The sequence below is a fragment of the Monodelphis domestica genome, chromosome 4, assembly GCF_027887165.1.
Source record: "Monodelphis domestica isolate mMonDom1 chromosome 4, mMonDom1.pri, whole genome shotgun sequence".
NCBI lineage: Eukaryota > Metazoa > Chordata > Mammalia > Didelphimorphia > Didelphidae > Monodelphis > Monodelphis domestica.
This window is the reverse complement of record NC_077230.1, coordinates 11,524,555-11,549,942: the sequence shown is the minus strand read 5'-3', so window position 1 is coordinate 11,549,942 and position 25,388 is coordinate 11,524,555. Positions and strand designations below refer to the sequence as shown.

General features: G+C 39.2%; 2 protein-coding genes across 4 annotated transcripts in view; one reads left to right on the top strand and one right to left on the bottom strand.

Moving 5' to 3' along the window:
• The window catches only part of SETD4 (SET domain containing 4), a 37,494-nt gene extending 33,776 nt beyond the window's left edge, over positions 1–3,718 (bottom strand). The window contains exon 1 of one of the 3 annotated variants that reach the window (XM_056826040.1): positions 3,572–3,718. The gene's annotated coding sequence lies outside the window, so the exon portion shown is untranslated. Of the gene's footprint in view, positions 1–1,541; positions 2,732–3,571 lie in introns of those variants that run through there. The other 2 variants (XM_007493227.3, XM_001376248.4) reach the window with 2 other exon arrangements.
• A 1,943-nt stretch (positions 3,719–5,661) lies between these two features.
• On the top strand, positions 5,662–14,149 carry LOC100015233 (carbonyl reductase [NADPH] 1-like). Its single transcript, XM_001365375.3, has 3 exons — positions 5,662–6,090; positions 7,098–7,205; positions 13,453–14,149. Exons 1-3 carry the CDS (start codon positions 5,802–5,804, stop codon positions 13,887–13,889), a joined length of 834 nt encoding a protein of 277 aa, XP_001365412.1. The 5' UTR covers positions 5,662–5,801; the 3' UTR covers positions 13,890–14,149.
• The last annotated feature ends 11,239 nt before the right edge of the window (positions 14,150–25,388 follow it).

Below are 25,388 nucleotides of genomic sequence, written 5' to 3'. Positions count from 1 at the left end.
TATAGTACCTCTTTTGGGGGTGGTAAAGAACTGGAAACTGCAGGGGGGGGGTCAGGAAATGGCTAAGCAAGTTATGGTGTATGTATTTTATGAAATTGTGCTGTAAGAAATGATGGAGATAACGTCATAAAAATCTGCAAAGATTTGTATGAACTGGTGAAAAGTAAAGTGAGAACCAGGAGAATTGTTTTTCAGTCCTTATATTTTCTATGTTGAAAGACCTTTTTAAAGGGAATTGGGGGGGGGGGTATTATCTGCGCATCTGCTTGTTAAAGTTAAGTTTATAATTATTTTTTTCTTTATTAATTCATAATAGTAGTAGTAGCAAAAGTAGCTTCTCTATAGCACCCACTATTGTGCCAAGCACATGATTTCCTTTTATCCTCACAGCAACTCTAGGGAGTTGATGTTGTTATTATAACTATTTGACAGTTGAGGAAACAAGGCAAATAGAGGTTGAACTGCCCAAAGTCACTCTGTTAGTGTCTGAAGCTGAATTTGAACCTAGCTGCCCATGTAGAAGAGTCAGTGGTGTTTTCTGAGATCCAGAAACGTCAGAAAATTAAAGTAAACTTCAAAAAAAAGTTATGGTGGGTGGGAAGAATAAAAAGTATATCAGATAAAAAATATATACTGTAATCTCTGCAGTGCTTTGCCCTTAAAGGGCTGACTGGGGGGCATCTAGGTGGCTCACTGGATGGAGAACCAGGCCTAGAGATGGGAGGTCCTAGGTTCAAATCTGGCCTCAGACACTTCCCAGCTGTGTGACCCTGGGCAAGTCACTTGACCCCCATTGCCTAGCCCTTACCACTCTACTTGCTTTGGAGCCAATACACAGTAATGACTCCAAGATGGAAGGTGAGGGTTTAAAATTTTTTAAAAAAGGGGGGGGGGGGCTGACTGGTATTTATGGACTTTCTTACTTGAAGTATGGAGAAAACAAAACATACTAGAACTTCCCACAGATTTAATATGTAAGTAATGCTTGGGTATGGAAGCTAGTGGGGTGATTTTCCCGAGATCGCATCACTAATTGCTGGCAAAGAGGGGATTTAAAGCTGCCTTTCGGCTCATAGCCCTTTGCATTTTCCAGTATACTGTTACACTCAATAAATACTGGCGTAAGGAATAAATGATGGCGTGATTACGGTGGTATCTACAAAGACGGGTGGCGCAGTGGATAGAGCGCCTGGCGTGGAGTCAGGAAGACATTCCCGAGTTAAACGGGCTTCAGACACTTGGCCGAGTCACTTCACCCTGTTTGCCTCAGTTTCCTCTTCTGTAAAATGAGCTAGAGATGAAAATGACAAACTACTTCGGTATCTTTGCCCAGAAAACCCCAAATGGGGTTACGAAAAAGGAACACGACTGAAAAACAACCAAGTTTTTAAAAGCAAAGGGAAGCAGAAACGCTACTCAATGAAAATAAATGTCTACTGAGCATTAATAAATACTTTAATTGAAACGTCTGTTAAGAACTTCGCACAGATTACTTCAGCTCAGAGTCCAGGAAAGTTCCTGGATGAGTCCTCTGTACTTACCAAAGTTTTGCAAACACGTGAAACTGGAAAACGCGCGGCAAACAGGAAGAGACCCCAGAGGACCTAAGTGATTACGGTAACCCAGCGTCAAAAGACCCCATTTTCTCTCCCGACCCCGACGCTGAAGGGTTATCCTTAAACCTGTCTCTTTCTCCCCATAGCAGAGAGGTTGGGGTCCTCCAGTTTGGAAGCTGAACCTGGGCACACTGGGTCCCTCTCCCTCGGGCTCCTCCCACCCCTCGAGTCCCGAGAGCCAACCCGAAAAGGAGCGATGGGGGAGGGGGGAGAGGAAGAGGAAGTAGGAAGAGGAAGGAGGAGGGGAAGAAAGGAAAAGGTGGGGAAGGAGAGGAGAAGGAGAGTACTGCTAGTAGGGATGGAGAGAAGAGGCGGATAGAGGAGACGATGGCAGGCAATGGAGAGGAAGAGGAGGGAGGAAGGAGAAGGGGGAAGAGAGCCTGCATACCCTGCCTCTCAGGCTCTGCGAATTAGAAACTCTCCTTGCCGGGCAGACTCGGGAGCCTACTGGCCCCCCAATGTTTACTTGCTTCAGCCCTAAACTACCTGGATCCCCAGCCACCGGATCTTCTTGGAATTCCGGGTTTTCCCATTTACACAACAGGAATCGCTTTGCCCTTTCTCCCCAACCTAAAAAACCCAGCCTCGGTCTATGCTCCACCCACCACTCCCGAGGCGCAGGCTCCGCCTCTCTCCTAACTTAATAAATCTGGGCTGCTTCCTATGGAAGGTTTCTTTGCCTTTCTCTGGGCCGGCTTCTCTTCCCCCCTACGATGGAAAAAAAAAAAAAGCAAATTTAAGATTACGTTGGTTCCTACCTTGTGTGCCCAACTACAGTTGTATTAAACTAATAATTCTGCAGAGAGAAAGAGACATGGAAGGAGAGGGCAATTTTGCTTAAGTGCCAGCGCCCAAGCCCTGCCTCTGACACATATTAGTTGTGGGACCAAGGACCAGGCATCTCTTGAGATTTTTACGTTGAGGAATTCCATGGAGACTGGAAAGACCTCCAGGAAGTGATGCAGACTGAGAGGAGCAGAACCAGGAGAACATTGTACACAGAGACTAACACACTGTGGTATAATCGAATGCAATGGACTTCTCCATTAGTGGCAATGCAATGATCCAGGATGATCCAGAGGAACTTATGAGAAAGAACACTATCTACATCCAGAGAAAGAACTGTGGTGGTTCCATGGGGATATGATTGGGGGTTTTACTTTAAATGATCATTCTATTGCAAATATTAAAAATATGGAAATAGATTTTGAACAATGATGCATGTATAACCTAGTGGAATTTCTCCTCAACTCGGGGAGGAGGAAGAGAAGAATGGAAGGAAAGAACACGAGTCATGAAACCATGGGAAAACATTCCAAATAAATTAATTAACATTTTTAATTAAAAAAAGATTCTTATGTTATGTTAGTTGCCAACCAGAAACCTAGGAGGAATGAATGAGTTTCCATGCCCTGGAATTCCACATACCAGTGAATTCACACAACCCAGAACCACAACCACCAAGAAATGAGGATGTTACCTTTAGGGAGCCATTCCCAAAGTGCACCTGTTTATTGGGGGGGAGTGACCACAGCTGGTGAAGAATCCCCATTTGATCCCCCCATTTTTTACTTCAGTCAATAACCCAATACTTCCTCCAGGCAGTTGCCAGGACAAAAAATAGAACATTAGAGGATGAGTCAGGAATTCCTGAATTCAAATTCAGCCTTAGACACTTACTAGTTATATGACCTTAGGCAAATCATAATCTGTTTGTTTCAGTTTCCTCAACTGTAAAATGGGAACCATGACAGTAGCACCTCACAGAATTGTTATGGGGATCAATTGAGATATTTTTTAAGTGCTTAGCACACTGCCTAGACACAAGAAGCACTGTAAATTTTTATTTCTTTCCCTCCCTTTTTCTTTACCCAGAGTATCCATGTCTCAGAATTGTCCAAAGAATTCCCTCCAGTACATATCTTTTAGTAAAGCCAAAACATGGATGAACTTACTCTTCTGTTGGTAAGGGATCAGATCCTCCCAAAAACATTATGGTAGTTTCATGGAGCATCTCCTGCTGCCAGACCCTTGAACCTCTCAATGACTCCAGACATTAGGTACACAAGTTGGATGTGTCAACTTCTGGATCTGAGCTCAGTTACCTGTGCTCAGGGAAAGAAACATGGAATAAAAGAGACAGCCACGGCCTTGGAAACCAGGCCTGAGCTCTTCTGGATCATCTGGACTTGCACACAATCTTTTTGTCATTGCTACAGAATTGGAATCCTTACTCCCCCCTCCCTTAAAGGAAACCACATATTCTGAAGAAAAAAAAAAAGATTTTTCATCCTCCCAATGACAAAAGATAGCAGCAAAGCATTCTGGTTACCCAGCCATTCCTCCCTCTTGCCAAAGGAACAGCCCATTTCCTCTTTATATCACAAATCCTTGATATACATTTCTCTTGAATTTCGGAACTCCCTGTTTATGTGTTGCATTCTGTTTATACTCCTCAGGTGCCTCTCCAATTGCTATTTATTTTTTCCACCTCAAAAGAAACGCTTAAAATACTAAAGAAGTATAAATGATATTTGTCTTAATTTTTCAGAGGCAGTGATATTCCACATCTTACTACTATAAAGCAATAGTGTTAAAATCTCTGTTTTTGAAAGATAGATTTTCAATGTAGGAGAAGCTAGCAAAGAGAGCTGTCATTTCCCAAAAGCAATCTTGCCCATGCACCTTCTCCTTTTCATTTCCCAGGCCATCTGTACTGCCTGCCCCAGATGTAACTACTGTTAGACAAATTCTTGTGAGGGCTTTGAGGGACTGACATACAAAATATCTGAAGGAGATAAAAGATCCAAAGGTGTGGGGAAAAATTCTCAGACCTTATTAATATGAGAAAAGGCAACTAAGTGAACATCAAAAACGACTGACCTTTTTATCTATTCTCCTATCTATAAATTTCTTTTAGCAAAATTATCTGAAAACACATCAATAGCTTTATCAGTGCAGGTGTTCAGAATGAAGGGAAAGTTTTCCAAGTGTTAGTCAAAAACTGGTTATATTTTAACTTTCTCTGATAACTATAAATTATAGGTAAATTATAAATTATAAGTAGATAAGTGCTGACTGTACTACAAAGATCACTGGCATCCACCAAGGCTTGCATCCTCCATATAGGATGACTCCTCATTCTTGCTCATTCCACATATTCAATGTTATTTCTCTCTTGAGCAAATCTATCATTTCAGTCTCCTTTCCAATCTTGGAATTACCACCCTAGTTCTAGCCATCAGGTGTTCTATTGGCAACCGTCTCCTAATTGGTCTTCCTGCACTTATCTTGTTTCCCCACTCAAATCTATCCTTCAGTCAGCAGCCAGTAATCTTTCTAAAGAGAAAGTGGAAGTCACCCTCACTACTCAAATATATTGCACTATTATTTATTTTTTTCTTTTAGAAATGTTTATTCCCTTAAATATTTCCCAATTATATATAAGAAAATTTTTTTAATTCTTTTTTTTTTTAATTTTAACCCATACCCTCTGTCCTAGAATCAATACTGTGTATTGTTTCCAAGGCAAAAGTGTAAGGGCTAAGCAATGGGGATTAAGTGACTTGCCCAAGGTCATACTGCTAAAAAGTGTCTGAGGCCAGATTGAAAGTCAAAACCCTCTAGGCCTGGCTCTCAGTCCACTGAGACACATAGCTGCCCCTAACATTCATTTTTTTAAAAATTTGAATTCCAAATTCTCTCCCTTCTGCCTGTCCCTCTCCTATCCCTTCAGAAGGCAAGCAATATGACATCGATTAAGTGACGTTAACTGCACTTATTTCCAAGATCAATCAAAAACTCCACTTATTTAGTGTTTTAAACCCATCACAATCTGGTGGTTTCTTCCCTTTCCAGTCTTTATTACATTTCGTGTAATAAACTCTCCACACTGTAATCTTGTCACAGTGACCTCTTTGCCATTCCTTTACCCCATCTATCTCTTCCTACAGGTGCACACCCAGAATCCCCCACCCTCGGTGCAAGAATTCCTTCCTGGTGGGCAGCTGGAGGGAGGAGAGAGGGGGAACTGCGCCTGCGCCTGCGCCTGCGCTTGCGCTTTATAACGAGTGCCTTCTAGAATTCCGGGGGCTCCACACTCTCTCTTGCAAGGCGGAGCAGCATCCTCAGATTAGCCCTCCCCTCGGTCTGTGTATACCTGCTTCCCTCTTAGTCATCCAAGTCATGTCCTCCAGCAGCCGAGTAGCCGTGGTGACGGGAAGTAACAAGGGCATTGGCTTCGCCATCGTGCGCGATCTGTGCCAGAAGTTCTCGGGAGATGTGATTCTCACGTCCCGGGACACGACGCGGGGCCAGGCGGCTACGAAGAAGCTGCAGGAAGAGGGACTCAACCCGATTTTCCACCAGCTGGACATCGATGACCCGCAGAGCATCCGGACCCTGCGGGATTTTCTCAAGGAGCGCTACGGGGGTGTGGACGTGCTGGTCAACAATGCGGGAATCGCCTTCAAAGGTACGAGACTTGGGAATGGAGTGGGGGGGTGGGGGTGGAATGGAGTGGGGGGGTGGGGGTGTTTTGCATTTCCTTCTCCAGTGGATCTACGCAAACAAGTTCAGTAATTTGCCCAGGGTCTCACAGCTCAGGCCAAATTTGAACTCCGCCCACTGAGCCACTTAGCTGCCTCCGAGGCAAACAAGTTAAATTACTTGTCCAAGGTCACACAGCTAGATGTCTCTGGCTAAATTTGAACTCAAGTCAGTCCTGACTCCAGACCCTGCACTCTGTCCCCACTGAGTCACCCACCTGCCCCTTCCTCACGAAATTACTTTCTATCGTTTTGCTTGTATCTCCTGTTGCCTTAAAGGTGTGTGTTGCAGCCTTACAGTAGAGGGTAATAAGCATCCTGAGAGCCGGAAGGTTCATTCTTCTTGTACCGTTTCTTCCTGGCTGACTTTTGTTTGCACGCAGTTTTGTGCTTCTGGGAAGATTTGTTGAAGTTGTGACTTTTGTACCTTCCAAAGCATCCTGGTGCAAATTTCCACCTTCTGAATTTCACAAGGAGGTTCTTGTCTAAGTAATGTTACTGGACCCCGATTATGAGGTCTTGTGTTTATTGCCAGAACTTTAAGCCTCAGAGAAAACGTTCAAACTCGGTCTCTGTAACACACCAACTCGGCAGGGCATTTGGGGGCATTTTTCATTTTTGCTTCAACTTTTTAAGTGTCCTAAAAGTTAGAGAGCTCGGACTAGAGTCGGGAAGATCTGAGTTCAGTTACATCTTCGCACACTTGCTACCGATTTTCTCTTGGGCAAGTCGTTTAATCACTTTCCCTGGGCAGAATAAAAGCACCTACCTAGAAGGTTCTTGGGTGGGAGGATCAAATGGCATGATAGTTGTAAGGTGTCTAGCTCATTTTCTATTTTAAAGTTAGATGAATTTCTTTGCTTTCGAAAGAGTAAAATTCCGGGTGATTCCTGTTGAACTTATTCTTCATTTTCTTCCCCCTCTCCTTCTATAGTCGCTGATCCCACACCTTTTCCTATTCAAGCTGAAGTGACCATGAAAACCAACTTTTTTGGCACCAAAGCTGTATCTGCAGAATTACTGCCTTTAGTAAAACCCCGAGGTAAGTTCGTTATTTGGAATTCAAAAATCTAGAATTACCAAACAAACATTAAGTAGTAAAATAAAAGATCTAGGCCTTGGCTCTGTCAGCTGTAAAAAAGAAGAAATTAGATTTCATAATCTCTTAATGCCACCCCTAATTTTCTTTACTACTTTCCTCCCTTTTAATTCAGGGAGATTGGCAAATGTTTGACTAAATTTGCAATAGTTATATAACTTATGACTTAGCAAAAAAGAAAAGAGGAAGGACAATAAAAATACCTCTATATCAAGACTCTTTCTTCAGAGTATTCATGAAGTTTTTTCCCATAGAAACCTGAAAAATAATTTATTATAAAAGGAGACAAATTTAATTTTAAATTCCCTGAGAAATCCAATTTGGAGCACTTTCAATGCCAATAGAAGAAGCTTTCTTCTTCTGAAAGAGATCTCCTGGTTAGTTATTGAAACCTTAGCTTTCCGTCTTACTTCCAGTCTTAAATATATCACTTGTTTTATATGTAGTGAATAGAGGCAATCCACCTTCAAGCCCTTATATTAGCAGAAGGAAAGAGAAGAATAGAATTGTCATTAAAGTAACATTCTTTATCAGAAGAGCCCATTCACCTTTTATGTATTTAAAATATAGTTTAGGTCAAGTAGGCATTCAGTTTGACAGAGCAATTTTTTAAAATTGGAAAATGTTTATCTTTTTAAATATAAGTTTTCATTAATATTTTCTGTTTCTTAAATCACCATTGATTCCCTCTCCCCCTCCCAGAAAACCATCCCATTTGACAAACAGTATGTTTTGAAGTAGGGGGAATTTTTAAAAAACTGAACAATACACTGAAAAAAAAATCGGAAAATACGTACAATATGTAACACCTGTGGACCTCCCACCTCTACAAAGTAGTGGTTTGGGGTATCTTCTCAAATCTCACTTGGTTCTCACTTGCTCTTTACAATTTTGTTATACTTGCTTTCAGTTTTTTTGGAATGACTCTATTCTTTCCATTTACTTTTTTTTGTTGTTGTTTTAATTTGTTAATAGAATTTATTTCCAGGCATCTCACCCCTTCCCTCCCCTTCCCACACCATCCAACATGATTTGACAAAGAGCAGTTTTTTTAAAAGTATGTCAAAGAAAAAAGCATTGATCTTTAGAATAATGCAATGTTTTAAGTATAATACACAGTTTATAAGGCCTCCATTCAGATGAGTTAAGGCAGTCTTTGGATACATCTCAATGATTTATCATTACCCGTGTTAGAAATAAAAATGTATTGAGGTAATCATTCTAAAATGAAGATCCATCTTTAATTGTGGCAGATTAAAGCTGGAGGTCTCGCCATGCCCTCCCTGTGGCAAAGACTTCATCTAGATGTTCAACAGCTATTTTTATAGGTTTTTGACAGTTAATTAGCATCAGTGATTAACAAGACAAAATGTTAAACATCTTTAAAACTCTAACATTTGGTAACAAGTTTTAATGATATTTGTTAAATAATGAATTCTAGTGGAATGTCAAGATAAGATACATTATAAAGAAATTTAATTACTTTTATAACCGCTAGTCCAGAGTTATCACACTAACTCTGGGAAGGGTTAGGTCAGAGTGACCACAGTATTCTGAGGACCCCGGAGGTGGCATAGATCTTCACAGAACCAAACAATACCTGGACATGCCACATTTGTTTTCCTTCAATCGCATCAGGTCAGTTGGGCACTCACCATTCCAAATGAGCATAACTTATTTCCTATAGTACGAAATTTAGCTTGCCTACGCAGATCTGAAGTTTTTATTCCTCGTATAGAAGCTCTTCATCTAGTTAGTTGCTATAATATTCTAATACACCAAATTATATTCCTTCTAATAGTCTGTTATTATATTATCTATTTTAAATTTATATTTAATTATTTGTTAATAATTTATTAATTATATCATTCAATATATTGTAGAACTATTGTATTAATTTATTTTCTATATAGTGTATCATAACTATCTGTATACACAGTTATTTTAGTAACTGGGTCTAATTCTTTCTAACGTCTTAGTTACAGTACTACCTAAAGGATTATATGTGATTTCTTATTTTATAATCACTGATATAAAAGTAATAAAGGCAATTTCCTTTTCACCTGGATGTTAGAGCAGTGTACAAATTAAACCTCATCTTGGGTATTTGAGATAATCAGATTGTTTTGTTGTCAACTTGCTTCATTTTCTAATTCTCCAAAGAGAGAGCTGAATACCAATAGTCAAATACCAATAGACCAAAAGATATAGCAGCAAACTACACTTGTTACCAGCATTGTGATACACACAGACATGCACACACACACACAACTCTGTGTGCTATAGCCAACTGAAACCCATTGATTGTTGAATTTTCATCATAAACATTTATACCTCAGAAATCAGCAAATATTACAAATGACAATTTCATTTATTGTGGATTGTTTAGAATTAAGAAGGTGATAGGGAAAATGTTAATAAGACAGATTACAATTAAAAGTGTGCTCTATGTATATCTCACCGTACCCCCCCACCAAAAAAGCTGGTTGTTAAATATTTGCCAGCACATCCCTGGATAATACAGCATTGAACTGATTACTTCTTTGTTCCTAGAAGGGATGCCCCTCTGAATGCAGACCAAAATGACCCTGGCATTTTTGGCCACTATATCACACTTGTAAAATGGGTTTGACAAATAAAAGAACTTTAAAAAGTTGTGGTCACCATTTATAATAATTAGAAATTAAATGAGTATGTTAGTAGCTTTAGTACAGCAAAATAGTGATAGTAAGAGAGGGAAATGTAGGCAATAATAGTACTCTTTTTTTTTTTTTAAACCCTTACCTTCCGTATTGGACTGTGTATTGGCTCCAAGGCAGAAGAGTGGTAAGGGCTAGGCAATGGGGGTCAAGTGACTTGCCCAGGGTCACACAGCTAGGAAGTGTCTGAGGCCAGATTTTGAACCCAGGACCTCCCGTCTCTAGGCCTGACTCTCAATCCACTGAGCTACCCAGCTGCCCCCAATAATAGTACTCTTAACACACTATGGACAAGTCCTGTAAGAACTTTGAGCTGAGACAGTGGTCAGAGGCATGAAGAAGGATGCATTTGAGCCTGGGCACAAATAATTAGAGATGAAGGGAAAGAACACTCTAAGTGAAGGAAAAGGAAGCATGAACAAAGACAGGAGAGAAAAGGAGATTTTCCTTGTTTTTTCTTAATCTTCTTTATAAATTCTTATCTCTTCAAGGGAAGAATCCTTTTTTCTCTGTAAAATCATATGCCCAAAACACTATGGGTGGTTTTTTTCCCCTATAATTTTATATGTACTTTGGGCATTAGATTTATGACTATAATAGTCATAGAAGTGATATTGAAGATCATTTAACCTGGTCTCCAGAAAACTTAGTGTCAGAATTGCAGCTAAAACTCAGGTCTTCTGTGCTCTTATTACTTTACTTCAGCCTGTAGCATTTCACCCAAGGGGTCTGAGTACAAGAAACATCCTATTTGCGGGTAAGGGTATGTCCCTTTTGGCAACTTGATAGTGTGTGTTGGGGAGGTATCCCAGAGGAGGGGCTTCATATAAAATGATGGTAATGATGTAGTTGTTTTAAAAAGCCACATTACTGGAGCCAGAAGGAACTTCAGATATATTTAATGATGACCCTCCTCATTTTTTTACATAAGGATTCTTTATTCCTTAGAATATTCCTTTAGAATAAAATATTCCTTCCAATTCCAAATAATTCAAAGCGCTCTGACTGAAGTGACTTATTTACGTAAGTGGCCATTTACTTAGAGATTAATACACACATATGATCAGACTCCCAGTCCAGTGCTCTTGGCATTAATAAAGTCCTTTGGGGTAAATTTAGCTTATATTTCAGCTCCCTTTTCCTTCTCTATAAGTCCCATAAAAAATATCACTTTGATTCTTACCATCTTTTATATAGTTACTGCACTCTAGGATTTTTCTCAAGTGCCTGAAATAAATACTTGTATGACTTAGCTAATCTGTGCATTTTTGTTGAACCATTCAATACCTAATAATAGCTTGCTGAGTATTGAAATAGCTGTTTAAAATGATCAATATCGACAAAACAACTATAAATGAGGGGAGGAAAAACTCTCAAAAACCATGAATGAAAGATGAAAAGTGCAATGATCAATGTAACAACTAATCATGACTCCAAGAAGACTCATGGACTATGGGTAAAGAATGAAACATCAGTTAGTTTTACTTGACTGTATTTATTTGTTTAAAGGAAAGACTTTTTATTTGGGATGGGGAAAATTGTGGAGGAATAGGGGTACTGACAGGGAAAAAGGAAAACAAGAAAGCAAAAGGCACAAATGAAAAACAATTTAACTTAAGAGAAAAAAAATAGAAGCAAGCAGAATAAATACCTGAATTGGCCAAAGAAAAGAAAGGCACTGTCGGTACTGTGAATCTTGAAATTTCTCAGACTTGTGAATGTTAAAAATTCCCCATTGGGGAATTTTTTATTGGGACTATTCCCCCATTTTAAACAGTGAAGCTACTTAGATCTAAAATGTGAGAACTCTACTTAGATCAGAAATGTGAAGACCTCTACTCCACCCGTACTTAAAAAACTCCTTGCTGAACAATGAAAAATACTTACACCCATACTTAAGCCATGCCTATTTTTAGAACTAATACAAAGGGGTGCTAAGTACCTATAAAGGTCAGGCAACTTGTGAATTTACAAGGAGCAAAGAGGAAAAAAACTTACTCAGAGATTCTAGCCTACTCAGGTGTGGATTACTAAAAGGATTAGTCTACTCAGGTGTGAATTCAGAATGGGCTGTCCTTTGGAAAATGTCTACTGTGATTGGTAGATGGAAGAACTTAGGGGAGGTGACATAGGAGAAAATGCCCTTTAAATAGGAGCTCAGATAGGAGCTCAAAAAACTCATTCTGAAACATTCAGATAGAGGATTGAGCTGGTGAAGTCAGCTGAGATGATGCTGGCCTGGTGTCACTAGAATCCTTGCTTGGACAGATCTTGTGGTGAGTGATTAAGATATAAGGACTGACTGATCTTTCTTTTAGGGCTTAGGCCTGGATTGGCCAGGGCTGCCTGGGCTGGCCTATTCTTTTCTCATTTTATTCCTTTTTCTCTCTCTCTTTAATTCCTCATTGTATTAATTAATTAAATTCTCTATAAAACCCAGTTGACTTGGGTATATTCATAATTGGGAATATTTCCCTGGCGACCACCTTATATTGATTTAAAAACAAGACACTGTAGTGAAAACATATTTTCTGCGGTCACAATTTACTTACCCACTCTTATATCTACTACAATTTATATCTTCCACAATTTTACTCACTATAGTTTAAGGTCTTCAACCTTTTAACTATTACAGTTTACAACCTCAACCATTTTAACTCTTACAGTACCATACCATAAAATATTGATTATCATATTCAGTTTGATTATATGCTTTATGAAAAAGCTTGTTAATAGATGCTACAAAGTGTTTTTACACATGATAGGGGGAAAATACATTATTTAAATTCTTTTTGCTTCTAAAGATACACAAAAATATCTGCTAGAGCTAAGACTTAGTAGGTATTTGGATTGATTTCATAATAAGTTTGAAAATTTCCTCTCCTTGTATCAGAAGTATTTAAAACATTGATTAAATATTAATAGGTAGGTTCAATCCTTCCATTCAACATTACCATCTTTATTCATATACATGAACAGTGTACCCGGCATATAGAAAGCACTTTATAATTTTTTTTCCATTTATTATTCCTTTGCAAAATAATATTTAGATGTGTGAACCTACCATAGTCCCCTAATCTACTGAAATATATGCATGCATCTCACAATGTCATCACAATTAATGAAGGTATAACTATAAACCCTAAAAGAAAGGTTTATAAGAACACTTTTTTCCTTTTTCTTTTCAATTGAAAATTTTTATTTAATTTACAATATTTTTCCATGGTTACAAGATACATTCTTTCCCTCCCCTCACCCCAACCCTGTCCTGTAGCTGACCCACAGTTCCACTGGGTTTTACATGTGTCATTGATCAAGACCTATTTCCATATTATTGATGTTTGCACCAGGGTGATTGTTTAGAGTCTACATCCCCAGTTGTGTCCCCATCAACCCATGTGATCAAGGAGTTGTTTTTCTTCTGTGTTTCTACTCCTACAGTTCTGTAAGAACACTATTGACAAGTTGTTTTTCCATATATTTCATCGTAGGTAGAGTGGTGAATGTCTCTAGCATGGTGAGCTTACGTTCTCTTAAAAGCTGCAGCCCAGAACTACAGCAGAAGTTTCGCAGTGACACAATCACAGAGGAAGAGCTGGTGAGGCTCATGGAAAAGTTTGTGGAGGATACAAAGAAAGGAGTGCATCAGAAGGAAGGGTGGCCCAACAGTGCTTATGGAGTGACCAAGATTGGAGTCACTGTGCTGTCTAGAATCCATGCCAGGCAACTGAATGAGCAAAGGAAAGGTGATAAGATTCTTCTGAATGCCTGCTGCCCAGGATGGGTGAGAACTGACATGGCGGGGCCCAAGGCTACCAAGAGTCCAGAAGAAGGAGCTGAAACCCCAGTGTATTTGGCTCTTTTGCCCCCAGATGCTACAGAACCTCATGGCCAGTTTGTCACGGAGAAAAGGGTTGAAAAATGGTAAACTTAGTTTGTGAATCCATTCTAGAATGTTACCTATCTCAGAGTTGATTTAAAAGTGTATTTAGAAAGAAACAAAAATAAAAGTATATTTTGAGACTTTACCAGTTGTCACAGTTAATTCCCTTAAAGTGTTCTCTTTGAGTTGCCTACTAATTATATGAAAGATTTTGTGATACTAAATATCTGTAATGTTATTGAGGGAAAACGTGCAAAATTCAGATTACTTAAATGAAATAAAATCTTTCAAAAAATAGAAAGAAATCATTAAATTCTCTGAAGTTTTAGTTATTTGTGACCACATTTTTATGCAGAATCGGCTTCATCACAGAAATTGGTAACATACAGTCTATCATAAGCCTCTGGAAGTACCTTCTCTTGTCTACTCAGCATCACCTTATTTTTAAATATGTGACAGCTATCATTTTGGCTTCTTACCATTCTAGAGACATATCTGCCATTGTTAAGGCCTATGAGATATTTGGATCGATTTCAAAATAAGTATGAAAACTTACTATAATTTTTATAGTATTTCTTATATACTGGGAATGTGCCATACAATTCAGCACCCTCCTTGAGCACTTTTTTTTTCCCTTTTAAACCTTTACCTTCCATCTTGGAGTCAATACTGTATTGGTTCCAAGGCAGAAGAGTGGTAAGGGGTAGGCCGTGGGAGTTAAGTGACTTGCCCAGGGTCACACAGCTGGGAAGTGTCTGAGGCCAGATTTGACCCCAGGACCTCCCATCTCTAGGCCTGGCTCTCATTCCACTGATTCACCCAGCTACCCCCTGCTTGAGCACTTTTACTTGGGGTCACTTATTGGGAATTCATTATAGGCTGTCAGAGTGACCTTAAGATAAAATAAGTTTCCAATTCCATGAATGCAAGATTTCTCTTATAATTCCTAAGATCCTTGGTCAATTTTAGGATCTTTTGACTGATACTGATGATTTTTGGCAGATTACTCAATGAGCCACATTCCTTAAAAAGTCTGTGTTTAATCACTGTACAGATTTAAATGTAGATGAGCTAGAGGGAGAGAAATTATAGCTCAAAGACAAATAGCCAAAGTCGGTATAATGGAAAAAGGAGAGGATCTGTAGTCAGAATCAGGGTTTGAATCCCAGGTCTGCTACTTCTTCTGTGACCTGGTGTGAGTCATTTAACTTCCTCTGAACTTTAGCAACTAACTCTCAACCTAAACAGGATTCTAGGGGAGCCATTTGGTCCAGCCAGATCCTAGATGAACAAGATCAAGTGTATAACATTTCAAGGGTTAAATTGTACTTGGCAGGCATAAGAAAATTATCTTAACTGTGTGTGTGTGTGTTTTTGTGGACCTCTTTTAATCATTGATTACTTTCTGTTTAATTCTGGAAAGAGTTGTGTGCCAGGGTTGATAAAGATCATGTCACCTACATTAACCTGTGCTCAGTTAAGTGGATGCTGCCTGTCTCGATGGGGAAAACAAAACGAAACCCTTCAAAATCATGTCAGTGGGATTTCTGTGATTTCCTTATGGGGACCAGGTCTTTGGGGGCTTGCTGAGGGGTCCACCTCGCCGGTTATTTGGGGATGAACGGTTATTGCTCCCCTGAAGTCAGAGAACACGGGTCATGAATCTTGTATCTTACCATCACCTTCGTAAATCTGGTTCTCTAGGCTTTCTGACCGGGCCCAGATAAATGACCTGGAATCAAGTCAGTGGTCAGAGGAGCCACTCCCAGGAATTATGACTTCCATAAAGAAGCATATGAATCCTTTGCAGTTGTTGCCACCCCTCTGAAGCTCATTGAGTGTGGGGAAGGGCAGCTGACCATTGAAGGCTGAGGACTGCTCCAGAAAGCCAAAAGCTGCCAGGAAGTGAAATTGCAGACCCCTCCGTGGCATGGCCAACGAGTAGGGAGAAGTCTTGTTTTAAGACTGTCTCCTTAGGGGGCAGCTGGGTGACTCGATGGAGAGAGAGCCAGGCCCAGAGACGGGAGGTCCTGGGTTCAAATCTGGCCTCAGACACTTCCCAGCTGTGTGACCCGGGACAAGTCCATTGCCTAGCCTTTACTGCTCTTCTGCCTTCGAGCTAATACATAGTATTGATTCTAAGACGGAAGGTCGGGGTTTAAAAAAATATCCCCACACAATGGATAGAGAGCCAGGCCTGGAGATGAGAAATTTTCGGTTCAAATCTGGCCTCAGACACTTCCTATCAGTGTGACCTTGGACAAATCATTTAACCCCAATTGCCTAGTCCTTGCGGCTCTTCTGTCTTGGAATTGATACTGAGAAGGCAATGTCCCCACTCAAGGAGAGGCAAGACATGACTCGTATTCAGCAGAGCCAGAAGGGAGTCCTCTTAACCCATTCCCTGCTGCTATTCTTCCTGTTGTTTTCTGGATATTTTGCTACTACCCACCCAACCCTGATATGCCGCCAAGTTCCTGGCCTGGCACTGGGCCCCATCCTTTCTGAGTTCTGTTAGGATAGGATTTTGGATAAGGGAAACACAAGAGGAAAAAACATAAAAATCGACTTTATTGTTTTGGAAGGGAAAGGAATAGGGGCTTAGGGATTTACTTATGCTTATTCTTATTTAAAACCTAACTAACTATGCTAACTAGGTTACTAAACTAAAAGAACTTAACAAACTGCCCAAATATCATAGCAGGGATCCAAAACCAGTTAGAGCCAGTTGTTAGATGTCCAAGCAGGACCTGATGTCCAAGTGACACGGAACGCTGCCAGCAGCCAGATACAGGAACCCTTCCTCAGTTCAGCACAGGGAAATCCTCTTCAGACCTTCCTCTTGACTTCCTCAGGAGACCAGAAGAAAAGTCCGTTGGGGCAAGATGGAGTCTTCCCAGCTCCTCCCCTCAGGCTCCCATGTGACCTTTGGTCACATGCCCCTGTCAATCATACCTAGGTTTGCACGTTTCAGTTCTTGCACAGCTTTGCAAATTGCAAACCTTTCCATCCTTTATCACAATTCCCCCCTATTGCACAAATCAAAAATCATGTTGGAAACACTATTTCTGAATTTGTGCACAATCTAAAATACTTACCAGTTACCTAAGCTAAGAAATCTGCCCAAAATAACAAACAACCTACACTCACCTGTCTTACTAACTGACACTAGCCTGTTCTACGTAATTGTATCAAGGGGAAAAGGAAAAGGAAAACAAAGTAAATAGTGAACAAGCACAAAAGTCAGACAGAAGCCAAATCAGAACAGCAAATAACATCAAACAGATGAACATAACGGCCATGCAAATATCAAACCTAAAGCATTCTTATCAGCTAAAACAGAACTATGTACTAGTATTGCAGTACATTAACATTAAACTGAAAAAAGTTTTTGAAAACCACAATAAACACAACATTGCATAAGTTTTACAATGAAAATTAAACCAAACAATAAAGTCACTTATGCAAATACATGTAACAGTGAGCTATGTATATAATTTACATATAGAGTACATACATGCAATATATACACGTATGCCATACATGTGCGCGTGTATACACTAATGTACACTTCCTATTTACACATGTTTTACATATCTACATACACTATAATACAGTTAATTTACAATCCTATTATATACCCTATTTACATATATTTACATATTTATTTACAATTTTGTTTGCTATGTGATGTCATATGTTGTTTGTGTTGTGTAACATATGATGCAGTGCAAGTCAGTATCTAATTTTCTTACCTTAACTTTCTTAATTTTACCTAACTTCAAAATACTTCTCCTAACTCAATTTCTATACCTAAACTAAATCTAAGAATATAACTACATTTTGAAGTCTGAATGCCTTGAGTAAATTTCTACACTCTACCATTCTGTGGCCCTTCTTCTCACAGAATTGGCAGGTAATGGATCAATAATTAGATTCTTGGAGAGGGGCAAGTGCCATTGGTTGACTTTCATGCCCTTTTTCCAATTTAGCAATCTTATCTGTTAAATATGTCAATCGTTTCTCAATTTTCTCCATGAGATCATTAGTCTCTTCCTCCTTTTCTTTGTTTTCCTTTGAAACATATAGAACAGGGGGGCTGGGGCACAGGAATCAGAGGATACAACTTTTGATTTTCCGGACCCTGATGTCCTTCTACCCGTTATCCCTATCCACTGCCCCCCCAAACTGATGAGCCCCATGTTACCTTAAAAGTGGGTAACACCTATTATGATTGTCTTTTGGACACTGGAGCTTCCAGGTCTGTATTAAAGGGTACACCTGATTTACATTGCTATTCCATTAGCTCAGAGAGTGTAATGGGAGTGTCAGGGATACCCCAAAGAGTTAAAAAGCTTTCCCCTAGAATGGTGTCTGTAAGATGTCTAGAAGTACAACATTCTTTCCTTTTGATGCCTGACTCCCCTTTAAATTTGCTGGGGAGGGACCTTCTGTGCAAACTCAGAGCCACAACAACTTGTTCCCCAGATGGTTCCTTATCATTAGAAGTACCTGAGGAATCTTTAAAATTACTCCCTGTACTTCTCAGAGAGTCAGGAGGGGAAAGAACATCCTACCTTTGTAATACCTACAGATATACTGGAGTCTCTTTGGGCCACATCTTCTTCCAATGTAGACTTATTTACGTTGGTTGTTCCTGTGCAGATAAAAACTAAATCTAGCCCACCTCCTTCCATTCCTCAGTATCCCTTCTCAAAAGAGGCACTTGAGGGTATTACCCCAGTAATAAACTCATTAATTGACCAGGGAATAATAATCCCTTATAAATCTGAATACAATTCGCCCATCCCGCCCTTTAAAAAAAAACAAAAATAGGGCCCAATGGCAAGCACCTCTATAGATTTGTACAGGATTTGAGGGCTATGAACAATCACGTTATAAAGAGACACTCCATAGTTTTCAACATACATACAATTATTTCTTCTATTCCTAGCACAGCTACATACTTTACAGAAGTGGACTTGTGCTCAGCCTTCTTTTCCATACCCATACATGAGAACTCCAGGCATATCTTTGCTTTCACCTGGAAGAGTTCTCATGTTAAATGGAGTCGTATGTCACAAGGATTCGTGGAAATCCCGGGTTTATTTACACAAATTTTGAGCCAAGACACAGATAATATAACATTTAAAAGCAGTCTATTAACCAAATACATAGATGATCTACTCGGCTTCAACAGTCGCAGAAGCATGTCAGGAAGATAGTAAACACTTTCTTTTGGAATTACACAAAAGAGGGCATAAAATCTTGAAGAATAAAGTTCAGTGGTGTCTCCCTAAAGTAGAATATTTGGGGTTCATCCTGACTGCGTTTGCTCACTCTATTTCTCCCAAACAAATTGAAAATATTCAAAATTTAAGCACTCCTAAGTGCTTAACTAAGAAACAGTTGAGAGCAATTTTAGGAGCAACAGGGTTTTGTAGACAACAGATTCCTTGCTATGGGGAAATTACTAAGCCCCTTATAGCACTAACAAAGGTTTCAGTCCCTGAATCACTTAAATTAGAGCCAGAACACCTGTCAGCTCTATTAGATCTAAAACAGGCTATCCTGTCTGCTCCTGCTCTAGGGATCCCAGATTACAAGTCATTTACTTTGTATGTACATGAGTGAAGAGGGGTAGTTTCAGGCATTTTAACTCAGACTTTGGGACTTTCTCGGTGTCCAATTGCTTATTATTCAACCCAATTGAACCCAGGAACATCAGGAGCACCACAGGAGTAGCTACTACAGCCTTACTAGTGACAAAAACTGTTGATCTAGTATTGGGATGCCCACTAACAATTATGTGCCCACATGAGGTAGAAGGTTTATTGCTAAGGCATAGAACACAAGCATTTTTGGATCAGCGAATTACAAGGTATGAAATAACCTTGTTAAACAGTGAAAATATCACCTTGAAATGCTGTACAACCCTTAACCCTACCACCTTGCTTCCAGATTTACCAACTTTAGGAGAACCATTACACAGCTGTGAAACACTAGTGTCCATGGCAGAAAAGTCTCGAGATAATCTCTTGGACACTCCCTTAGACAATCCAGATCTGGTCTTATTTACTGATGGTTCTTCTTTTATGAGGGATGGCATACACTACACTGGAACTGCTGTAATCACAGAATTTGCCACTGAGTGGTCAGCTTCACTGCCCTCTAATATTAGCACTCAAGGGGCAGAACTCATAGCTCTGAAACACGCCTGTATAATCACCAAGGATAAAAAGGCAACAATTTATATGGATTCTAGATATCCTTTTGGCATTTGTCACTCAGTTGGGATGCTATGGCTCCAGAGAGGATTTTTAACCTCAGCTGGAAAATCCATAGCTAATGCAGAAATTATTAATGAAGTTCTTTCTGTTCTCCAGCTGCCTGAAGCCCTAGCTGTAATTCATTGCTCTGCCCATACAGGTGGCACTGACCCTGTCTCTAGGGAAAAAGACCGGGAAGATACAAAGCTAGCAGCCATAGAAGGGCCTGAATTAATTTTAACATTAACAACCACTGATAACTTAAATTTATCGCTTTCTTGTAATGAAAAGGAAGTGGAAAAATGGAAGCAAAAATTCAAAGCAAAAAAGATTAATGGAGCATGGGTATCATCTGAAGGAAAACTTCTGCTCCCTAGAAGTTTCTATCACCAAATTTGCCAATCTATTCATCCCATTCACATTCAAAGTTATGATTGCCACTTGTGCATTCCCCAACATTTTGATATCCTCTCCTAGTTCTGTCCTTTCTTTGTTTGCTATATGCTTTTAAACCAGTGGTTTGCTTTTAATCAGTCCCCCTAATCTCCACCCTTCATATGCTTCCCTTTCTTCCCCCTCCCTTTTTGTTCCCTTCTTCTTATTTTTTAGGGTCTGTTAAGTTCCCTCCCCCTCTCTTTTCCTCCCTTTTTGTACTGCCCCCCTTAGTTTTTCCCTTCTCACTTTCGTAGGGTAAGATAGAATTTGATACCCCAGTGTATCTAGATGCTCTTCCCTCTCAGAATTGATTCAACTGAGAGTAAAGTTTAAGTATTACCTATTAGCACTCTCTTCCTCTCCTTATTATAATAGCATTCTTCCCATCCCCTTCCCATGCCCCTCTTTTTGTGATATAGATTATCCTATTTATCTTATTCCTTCAAGTTTCTCTTGGTTCCATCTTCTTCCCCCCTTTTGCTTTTGCTTTTTGCATATCATCTTAGACCACTTATTATCCCAACCTCTACCTACAAATAATTCTTTTAATTATTGTAATAGTGAATATAATTTTTGAGAGTTACAAATGTTTTCCATATATGATATGAACATATGAATATATGAATTTTATCTTATTTAGGCCCTTAAAGAAAAAAATTCAAAAAACATTTTTTCTTTCCCCTCTCTTTCTTATTTACCTTTTCATATTTCTCTTGACTTTTGTGTTTGGATATCAAAATTTCCACTTAGTTATGGTCTTTTCTTTACAAATACTTGGAAATCTTCTATTTTGTTGAATGGCCATACTTTCCCCTGGAAGCATATAGTCAGTTTTGATGGGTAGGTGCTTTTTGGTTAAAGACCCAATTCTCTTGCCTTTTTTGCATATCATATTCCAAGCCTTGCTGTCCTTTAGTGTGGAAGCTGCCAGATCTTGTGTAATCCTGATTGGTGCTGTTTGACATCTGAATTGTCTCTTTTCAGCTTCTTGTAAAATTTTCTCCTTAGCTTGGAAAGTCTTGAATTTGGCAGTTACATTCCTGGGAGTTGTCTTTTGAGGATTTAGTGTAGAGGGTATGAACTCTTTCAATTTCTATTTTGCCTCCTTGTTCAAGAACATCAGGGCAGTTTTCTTGCATAATTTCTTGTAGTATGATGTCAAGATTTCTGTGTATTTTGGGGTTTTTAGGTAGACCGATGATTTTCAAATTGTCACTTTGCAATCTGTTTTCCTAATCTATCATCTTGTCAGTGAGATATTTTATATTTTCTTCTAATTTGTCAGTCTTTTGACTTTGCTTTATTAATTCTTGCTAATTTGCCAGATCATTGGCTTCCAATTATCTAATTCTGATCTTTAAGGACTGATTTTCTGCTATAATCGTTTGATTTTCCTTTTTGGTTTGGTCTATCCTACTTTTTGTGTCTTCCAGCTATTTCTCCAATTGGGAGTTCTTGTCCTTTAAACTGTTATTTTCTTTTTGAACTAGTTCCCACTTTTCTTGCCAGAAGGCTTCCATCTTTTTATAAGCTCCAATTTAAATTCTTCAAGAGATTGTGGCCAATTTCCATTTTGGGGGGAAGGTTTTGGTGCATTTATTTGTATTTCCTCTGTAGTTTGGATTTTTCCTCTGGAAAAATGATACCAGGTCAACCTCTTCTTCTTCTTTTTCTTGGTGTTGGGAAGTTGTTCCTGGGCACTCTTTGCCATCACTATGGTGGTTTTTCCTTCCCTTTCCAGTCAGAAATCTGAGTGAGGAGGGCAGGCTCTCGGTGTATGGAGCTCAGGAGCAATGTTTTTGTCTGAGGCCACCTCTCAAGTCTCTGCAGCTTCTACTATTTGCTGCCTTTCTCTGTGCTTTCTCCCAGCAGGTGCCCAAGGTCTGTGCTCTTCAGCCTGCTGGGATTTCAGGTCTAGCTGTTCTCAAGGGTAGGTCTTTGGTGGTCTTAGTCAGCTACCAAGGACCTAGAGGTGCTCCCCACTCACTCTAGAGGTGCCCCTTGCTCACTCATTGATTCTAGCGTGCTCTGGCTCTGACTGTGGCTCTGTAGGTGGGGTGGGAGAGGGTAGATCAGCTCCCATTTTGGTGGAAGCTTTTTCACCCCCTTATAGTGTGGAAATGCCCAAATCCCATGTACCTTTAATGCTGCACCTTACTGTAGTGTCCCTTCATTTATATGAATTTGGGTTTTTTGGCCATTTGAGGTACTCTATATTGGTAGGTGTTAAGGAGAGAAAGAGTCCTGTATCTAGACCCAGAAGTCCAAACAACTGGATTTTAAAAATAAATGTATGCACAACACACTTTTAAGTTTAATTTGCATTTCTTTATCACTTTCTTAAATTTAGATCAGGGGTTCTGAAGCTTTTTACACAGGGGACCAATTCACTGTCCCTCAGACCATTGGAGGGCCGGACTACAAAAACCTCACCCTCACCCTCACCCTTACCCTAACCAGACAGCAGTATACACAGTGTAGAATCCCCTCCCCCAGATTGCCGCTCACCATGCTGACACCTTCCATTGTGCAGCCACATAATCCTTTGTGCAGTGCCTTGTTCTAAGGTGCCATGCAAAGGATTATGTCACAGGAAGTAGTACTGTACATGAGCGACACCTCACTTTGTGGCACCGCCACATACAGTGCTCCTTCTCCTTTCACCAGCGAAAGAGGTGTTCCTTCCCAAAGTGCAGTGGGGGCTGGATACATGGCTTCAGGGGGCCACATGTGTGTGACCTATGATTTAGATGATCAACACAACGGTGAATCTTCAGCATATCCTTGATTCTAATCTATTTCATTTACCTCAGGAATGTTCTGGAATTCTAATTATTTATCTATGTTCCAAGGGGAACTGGTATTTCAATGGATACAGTGCCAGGCCTAAAGTCAGAAAGATATGAGTCTAAATGTGGCCTCAGGTTCTTCCTCAGTGTAGGACATTGGGCATGTCACCAAATCGTTTGCCTCAAGTTTCTCAACAGTAAAATGAGCTAGAGATGGAAATGGCAAACTACTCTAGTATCTTTGCCAAAAAAAACCCAAAATGGGGCTCACAAAGAGTCACTCGTGGCTGAACAAACCAAACAACCTAAAGGCAGAATTGTGACTTGCTCCTGGTTTTTCAGGATTGTGTCAGCAACAATCAAATATGGTCTAGAATTCTCCTATGATTGTTTTATAAGTTACCTTTTAGACTTGTAGTGAACTTTTCTATAGCTTACTTGCTTTTTGAAAGAATTAATTTTAATTAATTCTCTTAAGTTTTAATTAAAAACATCTTGTTGACTGAGAAAAATACAAATCAAAAGTTCTTTAATATGTAGTCTATATATTGTGTTCAAGGAATCTACCTGTTTCCTAGTAATTATATTGTGAATTTTCTCAAATTAATTACAAGAATTTGACCACTATCTAAAATAATCTGGTAAGAGAAAGAACTATGGGAGTAGAAATACAAAAGCAAAACATATGACATCACATCACATGAATATATGGGTATGTGATTTGGGGTATAGGCCTTAAAAAAATCGCTCTATAGCAAAAATAGATAATACGGAAATAGGTACCAAGTGACAACATTTGTACATCTGAGTGGAATTGCTTGTTGGCTCTGAGAGTGGGAAGGAAAGAGGGGAGGGAAAGGATGAATCCTTTCCATGTGTAAACATGGAAAATTATTTTAAAAGAAATAAAGAAAAGAAAAAAGAAAATAAAGGGCAAAGAACAAAAATAGTTTCTGAAAATCAAATAAATAAATTAAGCTAAATAACCTGGAATTCTCTACTGTCTATGGAATCAATGTCCTAGAAAAACTGTCTTATATTTATATCTTTTAATTCTTGGATTTAATATTTGATTGCATTAGATCATTAAAGATAGAAGTTATAGATAAAGAATTATGCCAAATAAATTGCAGTAATATTCATTTCACTTGACTAGGTCTTTCAGTTTAGTATTCTACTTAAGAAATGTGCCAGATTGTTAATTATGTATCTTGGCTCCTAAAGTTTTTCTGCACAATTTTCAGGAGTCCTCTTAGAATGTAGTGGTGTTCTGCAACTATAATTGGGCCAATGATGATAAAAGAATTCTATTGGATTTATGTAGACTTCTATTTGAAAAATTTCAATGCCTTAGACTAAAATAGAGCTATATATTAATGGAGACCAATACCAAACACATGGAAATAAATTTATTTGACTGTTTACCATTTTATCAGTTTATTAAATTATTAAATGGACATTAAATTTCTCTACACTATACATTATTCAAAGCATTTATGTTACAGAAAAATACTAGATATCATAGGGATTTTATTGCATTGTTCTTGCAAAGTTTAAGGATTCCTCCTATAGGGATCCCTCTGATATGAATGGGAGCTCTCTACTGGCTACTGGATCATTATCCTAGATGAACTGAATTAGAAAATGTCCAGTTGTTTCAGGTTATCCCATCAATTTAGCTATCCCATCAATTGAAAGCAATATAAACCTAGTGACAGCGAATGTAGTAGATTTCTAATGACTGAAGTTCCTAAAGATGACATTGTGTTCTATTTGTTGAGTTTTACGGAATCTTCCGAACAGGTAGCATTCCAACATGACATCTCCTGACTACTCTATTAATGTTCTTGTCAAAATATCCTGTTTTCTGGTTAAAAGATTTCATTATTTTACACTGGAATAGTAATAGCTACACTAGCCTCTTTGCCGTTCCCACACTCCATTCATTTCCAATGCCCCTCACCTGGGCACTCCGGGTCCCCCAGGCTTAGCATTTTCCCCCTCCTCACCTCTGCCTGGTAGTTTCCTAGACCTTCTTTGAGTCTCAACAC

Coding starts and splice junctions, on each gene's coding strand:
- LOC100015233 (XM_001365375.3), top strand. CDS start 5,802: ATGTCCTCCAGCAGCCGAGTAGCCGTGGTGACGGGAAGTAACAAGGGC. Junction 6,091..7,097: donor TGCGGGAATCGCCTTCAAAG/GTACGAGACTTG, acceptor CTCCTTCTATAG/TCGCTGATCCCACACCTTTT. Junction 7,206..13,452: donor GCCTTTAGTAAAACCCCGAG/GTAAGTTCGTTA, acceptor ATTTCATCGTAG/GTAGAGTGGTGAATGTCTCT.